At 36.3% G+C, this 10,643-nt stretch overlaps 1 protein-coding gene across 1 annotated transcript; it reads right to left on the bottom strand.

The window, feature by feature from the left end:
• Positions 1-273: 273 nt before the first annotated feature.
• On the bottom strand, positions 274-9,837 carry LOC7487547 (uncharacterized). The gene is made up of 9 exons (XM_002298835.4): positions 9,421-9,837; positions 6,663-9,073; positions 4,677-5,997; positions 3,399-3,748; positions 3,133-3,312; positions 2,484-2,647; positions 2,116-2,207; positions 1,933-2,043; positions 274-816 (listed from the first exon to the last, which is right to left on the bottom strand). The coding sequence occupies exons 1-8, from the start codon at positions 9,596-9,598 to the stop codon at positions 1,997-1,999; spliced, it is 4,743 nt and encodes a 1,580-aa protein (XP_002298871.4). The 5' UTR covers positions 9,599-9,837; the 3' UTR covers positions 274-816; positions 1,933-1,996.
• Positions 9,838-10,643: the final 806 nt, after the last annotated feature.

Genomic DNA, 10,643 nt, shown 5'->3' with positions numbered 1-10,643 from the left:
TGGGAAATGACAGCACTAAGCGCAACCATTGGTCAAGGTTAATCACAAGCTAGCCGTTGGGTTTCAAAGCAAGAGCAAAAGCAACAAAAGAGATCATCATATGGATAAAAAGCAAATCGTGGATGATAGGGAACGATATAGAAATCAATGAACAACTAGTTTCTTTCTTTAAACTACTCAAGAAATTTTGCCTTGCGAAGTTAAACTTTCTGGGTTGAATACTTTACAGAGACTGCAGTAAGAACAAAAGATGGTCTACGAAAACATGGAGTATTAATAAAGAAATCATGTTTTTACTCTATTACTTAAGTAAGCATGGCCTCAATATAGTCCACTGAGGACAAATTAAACACACTAGACAATACTGTGAAACATACAGGATTTTAAGAAGATTGAAATTAAAGGTAACAATATTAGAGCTACACTTGTTCTCAGTTGAAAGACAGCATTCCAATAGGTTCTTGGTCTAGTCTAGGTTTTATCACTTAACCTTCCGCTTGCACCTGGAAATGACAGCGGCAGGACGTTGAACAGTTTAAGACTCCTCTAAATCCTCGGTTAGAAAATGAAAACTTAACAATCATGCCCTGTTTTTGCAACTTCATGTTGATGAACATGAAGCTTTTTTCCGCTTTGACGGCTTACTGGACAACCAGAGGTCCATCAACACAACGAGATAGTTTGTTATGCGTGCTCGCTTTGCTAATCGAGACATGATAAAAGTGTTCACATGATAGCAAACCTAAGATTCTAAGCTACTTATGTGTGCTACGAATTCACCTACCCATGAATTACGAATGAAGTCTTCATCAAAACCTGACACAGAAGAGCAGAAACGAAATTACTTTTCAGTTTTTCATGATAATTAAAAATAAATGGTAAAACACATTACATTACCCACCAAAGTTTAGATTACGTAAATTTGATTTTTGTGACCAAAATTTTAGGCAAGGTCAAGAATTATGCAATGTAAATCTCATTACAATAAATTTTGCTCTTTTTTTTTTTTTGGAGGGAGGATGGCTTCTGATAAATGATCTCTGGTATGACAAATTCCATCAAAGGTGCACTCTGCATTTGTCTTTAGTGCAATTGGGCATGCTCAGCAATGTTCTCTAGTTCCCTTACTACTATTTTCAAACAGGAGATTAACAGCATTACTTTTAGTACCAAAGTTGAAATTAAGAAGTCTTACTAAAGTGATGTGACTGTTAAATCCTTGTTGGAATTAGATCAAATTTATTGTTGATAATAAGTGCCGAGTGAAGAATTACGTCTATGAAGTGACTAAGATGAGAATGTTACGTATAAAAACATACATGTCTGTTTAAGTGGATGCGAAGACTGAAGACTTTGAAAACATAAGGATTAGATGAGAATGTTATTATAAAAATATACACGTTTGTTTAAGTGGATCCGAAAACTGAACTTTTTGAAAACACAAGGATTAGATGAGAAATAAGTGCATCTATTTGAAGGTGGAATGACAACCATTAAGGAAAATAAAGGGAAGTAGATGGTTCTCGGTTTGCCATATTTAACATGGGCCCTATAGATGCACTAATGGGGAAGGATTGGATACAAGTAATGCAAGAAAAGAAACGGAAGTAGACTAAAAGTTTTTATGTAGTCACAACAACTAAGAATGTTTCAATATTATTAAGGCAACATAATACTGAAGATGGATCCAAATAATTGAGCCAGCCAAGTTTGAGACTGGGACTTTTTCTTTTTCTAAAAATGTTTGAGATTGAGCAGTTGAGGTGGAAAGCTAAACAAAGGGTGGTGAATTGTTACAGTAAACTGCCACAATGAAGGATTGAAGGTCACTGTCATAAGATATGCCTGGGGATGTTCACAGCAATATGCAATGCCAACGCATCAAAGCAAATACAGTCTTTCTATCTTCCAGAGGGAAAAAAGAAAGCAAACCTTTTACTGGACAAGGGTTTGAAGTTATTGCCGAAGGACCTAAGAAATACAATGCTGTCAAACTTCATTGGTGTGCCCGCTGTTTTTGCTGAAGTTTTCTGGGCAAAAGAACTACAAAGTAGCAATACAGTTTAGTTCAGAAACAAATATCAGAGTTGAAGATACCATACTATCCGAATATACCTTCAGATTTATCGGGAAAGCTGTCTAGGGTGAAAATGGTTCGTGGGTCTATGCTTTGCTGGGAAGAAGCAATCAAAGCTAAATGATTTTTACTGCAGAAAGCAAGAATAAGCTTGTGAATGTTTCGTTAACGCATAGATAGACATTGAAGTCTCAAAAGACAAAATTGGATATAATTTAACAATAAGTATAATATCAAAAGACAATGGCTATTGTCATCTCATCTATTGCAGTGGTTCCCAGAGCAGAAAGACCGATAGGCAAGAAACAGCACTGCTGCATGTGCAAGCATATAGTGTTCTATGTGAATTAAAAGCCTAATTTCATTAAAGGGATTTCTATCAAGATAACAAAATTGAGTTGCATACCTGGCCCATGACGGAATAAATTTATTATTCTCTGTCTCATCATCCTCTTCATCTTCATCTTCATCATCCGAACCTTTGTATGGAGAAATCTCATATGCCTGTTCTTGGCTTATGTTAGACATTAAGTTGCCATTCTCAGCTGGCTTGGAAAAGACAGTCATTTCCTACAACAACACAGGAAGTCTGAGCAGGAGTACACCACATGAAGAACATAAACAGAACTATTTTTTATGAGATAACTTTCTACAAGTTGGCTAGTAGTGAGGAAAAGAGTCTTTTATTGTTGTTTCATCCAATCTCCCATGCAATGATCCATTATAAAAATGGCAACAGTAGTCATGCCAATGCTCCATTTGCAAGGAACGTTCTATGCACGTGATGTTCAGTGAAACCATCAATTTTAAGAATCCTTCTTGATACCACCAACTTCAACAAGGCAGAAAACAATAAATATGAGAACAAAAGCACTCGCCATTAATTGAAATTAGAAAACAGAAAACTTCTTCCTTCTGGTGAGAAAGGGACAACGATTTGCTTGTTGCCTATGTTCCACTAGGAATTATATGCAACTTTGACTTTATTTTTGAAAACATGAACTTCAAGGCATTATGGCTAAAATTTAAGTAAAAATGATGTTAAGAACACGTACTTTTGAATTATCGCCACAATCACCCAACTCTGATTTTCCATCATCAATTGTTGAAACCATAGAAGTCACAGGTTTACTCTCAGGCACCTTCTGAAGATTGTTGTCTCCCTTTTCTTTTTCCATCTTAACATGCTTTCCTGATTTGTCCTTAGATTTCTTGTTCTCGAATGCTCTTTCATCCTAAATTCATTTTCAAAATTAATAACATTCATAATACTGGCAGCTAACAGAAATTGTGAATTGCATTAAAGCATAAGAAATCATACTGCAGCTCGGTGTTTTTTTTCTCTCTCTTCTTTCTCAGCACGTAACTTTTCCTCATGCACTAGCTGCTGCCTCCTTGCTTCCTCAACACGCTTTCTTTTCCTTTCCCTCTCCTTTTTTTCTTCTTCTTCCCTCTGTCTTTTCTTTGCTGCCATATCTGCCTCTTTTCTCTTATGTTCTTGGTCTTTCTTTTCCTTCTCTAGCTCCCACTGCCTCAAGTTTTGTTCCTCCATCTTTGCTCGCTCAAGTTTCAAGGCTTCCTTCCTCATCTTTCTTTCATTTTCTTTCTTTTCTGCAAGACGCTTTGCAACCTCAGCAGCCTCCAGGGCCTTCACTTTAACATCTCTTTTCCCTATAAGGAAGCACCGGTATTTGAAAATCAATTATGGACTGAAACAGAGGAGATGTTGGAATGCTGTAATAAACATACACTATTTGTTCAATGAATAAGTAACATGATCGTAGTATGCCTCTTATTAGGCATGTTTACCATCCTAAGAAAACTGAATAGACACTGAAGTTTTACAGAGAAATGGAACCACTGAAGAAAGGGGAAACCATTTCCAAATAATAGCACGGGATTGCTGTGATATTACAATCAAATGCAAGAACTTAACCTAAAATGACCAAGTATATAAAATCAGCTACATAAAATGAGGCAGCTCATCAAGCATTTTCATTTTTTATAAACCATGACAACAGGTGTTAATAATCATAGTTTATAGCTTGATCCATATTGCCAGTAATATTTCAGTATGCGCAATCTGAACCAATAACATGTTAAATAGTTACAGAGCAACAACAAAAGCAAGCTGAAGTCTGAAACAGCAATCCATGTGTGTGTCAGGAGAAAAATACAGCCATATTGGATTCAAGGCTCAGCAAACTTATAATTGAACATGCCTTGACCAATTCTTCAGATTCAACTACATAATGAAAGCAAAATGATCAAATGTACTCATCCCATTGAAGGATTTTGAGCTGAAAACTGAGACTTCAGAATGGTGAAGGATTGTTCTTATAGGGCCACACTGCCAATTGCGCATTAAGTAATCTTTTCATAACCATGAAAAAATCAAACTGTGGGTCTAAACCTTGTAATGCGACACTGTGCTTTAAGCATATGGTAATACCAAAGCATATTCAAAGATTCACAAAATGATGAATTTATCTTTTATGGTAGGCATTTATGGAAGGAAGGGGAAAAAAGTAGTCTTTTTAATAAATAATCAATTAATGGGAACTGACAGGACAAAAGAAAAAAAAGATTTAGATGATACCTGTAACAACTGCGGCTGCTTGTTTTTGTTGCACAAGTGGAATAAAAGAAGTAATGTTTGACACAATATTGTTAAGGTTAGACTTGGTCTCCGCAAGACTCAGACCTCCTTTTCTCAAACTGGTTTTTCCAGATAAGATTGGCTTACTCAATCTGTTATGGTGAGATTCGCTGGCTCTTTTGACACCATTTACACCCACTAGGTTCTGATTCTCCTTTGCCTTAATGTTATATTTTCTTCTGTTGCCCTTCTGGTTTCCTTGGTTCAATTTGTCCCTTCTACAAGTGCCAGTGTAGCTACACTCTGTGTTCTCAGAAGCAAGACTGTATCTATCACTGACTATTTCAGAATCATAAACTGATATTGGAGGATCAGGATTATTTGTAATATCAGCAAGCAACCCTCTTTTGACTGAGCTGATCATCTGTTCTGAACCAACAACATCCTTAAATGTTTCAGGTACCTCAATGATGTTCTCATTTTCTTCACTGATGCAGGGAAGATCTGGAATTGAGCTCACTCTCTTCTCTGAACTACCAGACCTCGATGTGATTCCTTCCCAGAGCTTCCCAACTGGAGACATTAAAGGTTTTCTGATTTCCCACGTGGATGGAGCATTAGAAAAAGCTGGGGAGTCAGAATGCAGCCTCCCATGCAAGGTGTCGTTGACTTTGTCATTGAAACACTTCAAACTGGCCTCAAGCTCCTTGCCAGTGTTACTGTTTGTGTTAACGGTGGTGCTCAGCTCCATCGCTTCTAAAACTCCATTTGGGACAGATTGATATAAATTTAGTGTTTTATGTTTGTTATATGCAGTAGCAAAATGGGACAAAGGTGTTTCAAGGCAAACAGATTTGCAAAGCCGCTCCACAGCAATTGCACTTTCTAGTGCATTATCTGAAAGATCCAATTTCTCAAAGTCAATTCCCTCAGTTTCCATACCAAACCACTCATATACAGGCATACTTTGATCGGTACCAATCAAATCCATTGATTGACTATGTGGAGAACTAACTGAATTAGACAGTGATTTCCCATTCCTTCCTACATGAAATCTATTTTCCTGCATGGCTGTTTCAGTACAAGTCAAAAGTTCAGAACTTCCCAGTTCAAATCTATCTTCAAGTTGCAGTGAAACCTGGTTCTTTTCTGCAGTGTGCTGCCTTGTTTCATCGATGATCACAATAGTAGGGTTTTCCACTGGAACTTTTTCCAATGAACTAGCTTGAGAAACTCCAGTGGATAATTTTGTCAAACCTGATGGTGAGCGTGCTCCACATTTATTTGCACTTCCGCTCCTTCCTTCCAAGCCAGGTTCAACCTGTCAGACAACAATTAACCATATGCTCTGCATCAGAGTCCTTAACACAACCAGAAAAACAAATCCACCACAATCAAATTCCATTCAAGCTTAAAACCTATTATATGTATCAATTTTTGCACAATCTCTCAGCAGCAATATTACTAAGTATTTCGATTCAGTTCCTCTAAAATGTCACGCTTTGTTGGTCAAATAAAGGGTTAATGGTCACCCAGAACTATTCCACTGATTTGTTGAGAGAAAGTACAGGGTTTGTGTGAAGAGGGAGAGGGCAAATGCATCCAAGTATCTGGCAGCACTATTGTGGAGGATGTTGACATTACAAGCTTTTTATTAAATTTGATCTGGCATCTGTGGACCATTAATTGGTTTTGTTTGCAGTTGAATTATTTGAACATATGCATAGGCTAATATGTTGCCAGCAACTGCACAAGCTGAAAATTAGTGGACAGATATGCCAATATAATCACATTCCACGGCATGTGGATAGATATTAAGTCATCTACTTGTAACTTTACTTATCATCTAGACTGAAAATGAAACAGCAGACTAGCGGTTCATTATCCATTTTTTAATAAGAAAAATTTTCATGAAAGAGGGGAAATCATATTCCAGATTTCATCGAAGACAAATTAAAAAGCTCCGCAGTGCATCAAAAGGAATACCTTTTCAACTTGCAGCTTTGGTGATGAGAATTCAGGCCATGCCATATGGAGCCCTGAGTTCTGATGAATATCTTCAACTGAGCTCTTGATAGCATTTGGTTGCATGTCATCCCCCATATGAGACATATAAAACCCTTTTGATATTTGGACAGTATCTGAATCTTCCATAGTATTAATATTTCCATTTACATGATCCGTAACAATAGGCTGAAACGGCTTTCTCATCAAACATGAGGAAGCATAAAAGGAACTAGTCAGTTGACCCGCTATCTTTCTCCTCTTATGCTGAGGCCATGAACCCATGACGTAGCAATCTCCATTTTGGTTTTCAGAAATGGCTGAATTAATTTTCTTATGCACAGAGTTGGTATTTTCATCAACAAAAAGAGCAGTCTCATTAACAAAAGCTTCAGATGAATCATTCGAAGGTTTATCTTCTTTACTAAAAACTGCCTGGTCCTCAAGCAATGGCATCTCAACGGACAAGATGGGCCTTTCTTGGGAGTTAACAGATACTTTATCCAATTTAACTGTTGAATGCAACAAGGTAGAAGCCCGTCTCTCTGATGATAGAGACTGTTGTTTGTTCTCTGATGCAGGATCACCAATTTCATTCCAACCGCAGTCTTCCACATCATCAAAATCAAGTTGCTTGGGCTTCACTAGCATAACACAGTCAGTGGCTGGCCTTGAGACTGGAACTTCCATTCCATGACTGGGACCATCTGAGTTAGACCTGGAAGAAACAGAACAAGCTTCAACTATCCCATCAGAATCTATATCAGTTTCTGCAACAACTGCGTCACATATACCCAGGTCAACCATGTCCTTTCTTTCAATACAGGGCAGGGCATTTGCTTGAGTACCCAACACTTCCTGGAGGTCAACACCTTCTTCTCTAACCTGATTCAATGGTTGATGAGGTTGTGATGATCTGCCGAAGGACTGTGAGAGTGAACCATCATTATCCTTTGCTATATTAGATGAAGTATCCAGTATTGGAAGCCCATCAACTCCAAGTTGCTGATTGGAATTTCTGGATCTTGTTATTTTTCCATAATAAGAATCAGTTCTCTCTTCACTGTTCTGGTAGTTCAACATTTTTTCATTCACTCCACAACTTTCATCAGTGATGTTGAAAGGTTTAACCAATTCCCTAAAGTCATCAACAGGGTTGGAAAGCTGCCTTGGTTCTTCCTCAGCATTACCGCAAGAGCCGTCCAGCTTCAAAGATTCATTCACAAAGTCAGCTCGTTGGCTGGAACTTCTAGATCTTGTTATTCTCCCAAAATAAAGGCCGCTTCCCTTTTCCTTGCTCCAGTTATCACTTACTTTTGCTTTCACCCTTCCATAACTGTCATTGGAGATAACACATGAAGGTTTGGCCATTTCTGATATCTCATTGATACAATTGGGCTGCAGTGATGGATCATCAATAGACTCTCTAATCCTACTGTCTTTGTTGTCGATATAGGAAGAATTATTCATGTCCAGAGGCTTCCTTGTAGAGTTGGGTTGAGGGCTTGAACTCGTATATCTTGGAACTCCAACAGAGTACATGATGCTAGCCATTTCATTGCCCCTGTGATTGTCTTCATTTTCCATTTGTGCTTCAGAACTTGCATGACCAACAACAGAAACAAGTTCTGTCAAATCAACTTGGTTAGGCTGTCGTTTTGAAATAGACTCTCTAGGTTCATCTTCTTTGGCAAGGCAAGTAGAGGTGCACACATTCCCGGACTCATTCACATAGCTGGCTTTAAGTCTAGAACTTACATAGCTGGCTTTGAGTCTAGAACTTCTAGATCTTGTACTTCTGCCATGGTAAACATCACTAGAGTTTTCCTTTACCATGCATTCACCTGCTTTCACCTCTTCTCCGACGCAACTTTTATTACTTGCCTTGACAAGTTTGAGCGACTCTGACTGATCAACATGGTCAAACTGTAGAGAAGTAACCCCAGACCCTCTAAATCGACTAGTACAAGAACCAACATTATTTTCAGCACGTGGACAGGTTTTACCCGTTTTCACACTATTGCGAAGCTCCAGAGCCTTTTGCCTTGATTTGGATCTATGAATCCTCGCCAGTGATTGGCTGTGATCAGGTACAATGTCTGGCATTCTTGCATCTCTACAATCTTGTGGAGACGCATCATTAAATTCCAGCTCAGGAACTCCATTTAAGTTACATTGAACGCCATCAGTAACAGGTAACTGTGACAAAACAGACAGTCTATAACCTGAATCGAATCTTTTGTTGACAAGGCCAAGTTCTGTGTGTAAACCACTTGGCAGGTCACTGATATTGGTAGTAATAACAGGCTGTACTGAGTAGGCACTAGTGGAATAAGGGTTTGCAGGGTGAGGACGCGGCAGCAAGAGTCCTGATATGAGATCCTCTTTATTTTCTGTAATAACATAGCAGTTTGCAGATAATTGAGAAACGACACAAACCACAAGCAACTCATTTATGAAATTTACAAGGAAAAAACATCTTAAAAAATATATATCTATAACCTAGGCACCATTCCATTCCATTTGTCCATAGAAAAAAAAGATTACTCTATGAAAACTCTAATCCAACTATCATGTGTAAACCAAAAGTTGTCCATAAATTAATTTGACTTTAATTAACAGCCACAGAACTATCTCCACTATAATTGCAAAACCCGAAAACCCTAATATGGAAAACATTCATAAAAATTGGAATTAAAACAGAAATTTAAACCCTAGTATTCCGTGAGAGTGAAATTACCATTTGGAAGGGAGGAGAGAGACGGGGAGAGGAGCCAGGGAGGAGGGGTAGTTCCATCAAGAACACATTTAGAGGCGAGGCGGTGATCGAAGAGATCGGCTTGGTGCTTGACTTGTTCGAAAATCGATAACTTCCTTTCAAAGATCTGAAGAAACAGCTTCTCTATCGTAGTCGTCATTTTCTCCTTCTCCTTCTTCTTCTTCTCCTCCTCCTCCTTAATGAATCGACGCCATTAATTAATAATCAATAAATTCACTGATGAGTTATAAAAATTAAGAGAAGACTGCGAACATTCTGTTCTGTGAGGAAGCCGGAGGGAGAGAGATGGGATTTGATTATTGACGGTGAAGATTTGATTGCAATGAGCGCGGATTTGGATTTCAAATTTTTAGATTTTGTTTTTTTTGGTGACTGTTGTGTTGCATTTATTTTAAAGGGATGAGGTTAAAAAATGAGGATAAGTTATTACATGAATAGATATTACTGGTCTGTGTATTTATGCCCTGGAATATTTTTTGAAATTTATTTTTATTTAATTTTATCATAATTAAAATAAATATTTATAAAAAAAACCCAAGAAAAATGTACCTTTTTACCCCAAATTTTTATTTTCTTACTTTTTTTAACTTTAATAAAACATATATTTTAATTAGTAGTATAGGTTTTTAATTAAAAACTAAAGATGATTAAAATAAATATTCATAAAAAAATTTAATAATTTTAATTAAAGATAAAAAAATATAATTGTTAATCAAAATTCTCTTTCTTAATTTATGTTTTATTATTATTTTAATGAAAACAATTTTTTTATTATAAGAACTTTTTTAAAAAATAAAAACATATCATGATTTCAAAAACTATTTTAATAAGAAAAATAAAACAAATAACGACTTCATGATTTTTAAGCAAATTTATAAAAAAAAGTATTTAATTTTATAAAATTAAATAATTAAAAAATAATAAAATACAACTTTTAATCTTATTAAGTATTTATAATCAAATAAAAAAAATCAGTTCATATATAATTATTCATAAAATAATTATTAATATTATCATCAAGACTTCTAATCTTATTTGAAAAACTATGATATAAATAGATAAAAAAAATAAAAAAAATATTTAAAAATTATATTTAAAATAATTGTATTCTAAAATAAAAAAATAAAAAAAATGGATTGGTCATTTAAAAAAAACAGATGGGCCTAAGACTAGAAGGACAAACC

This window comes from Populus trichocarpa, chromosome 1 (genome assembly GCF_000002775.5).
Source record: "Populus trichocarpa isolate Nisqually-1 chromosome 1, P.trichocarpa_v4.1, whole genome shotgun sequence".
Lineage (NCBI taxonomy): Eukaryota > Viridiplantae > Streptophyta > Magnoliopsida > Malpighiales > Salicaceae > Populus > Populus trichocarpa.
Note: the sequence above shows the minus strand (reverse complement) of the source record. Positions and strands in the feature narration are given on the sequence as shown.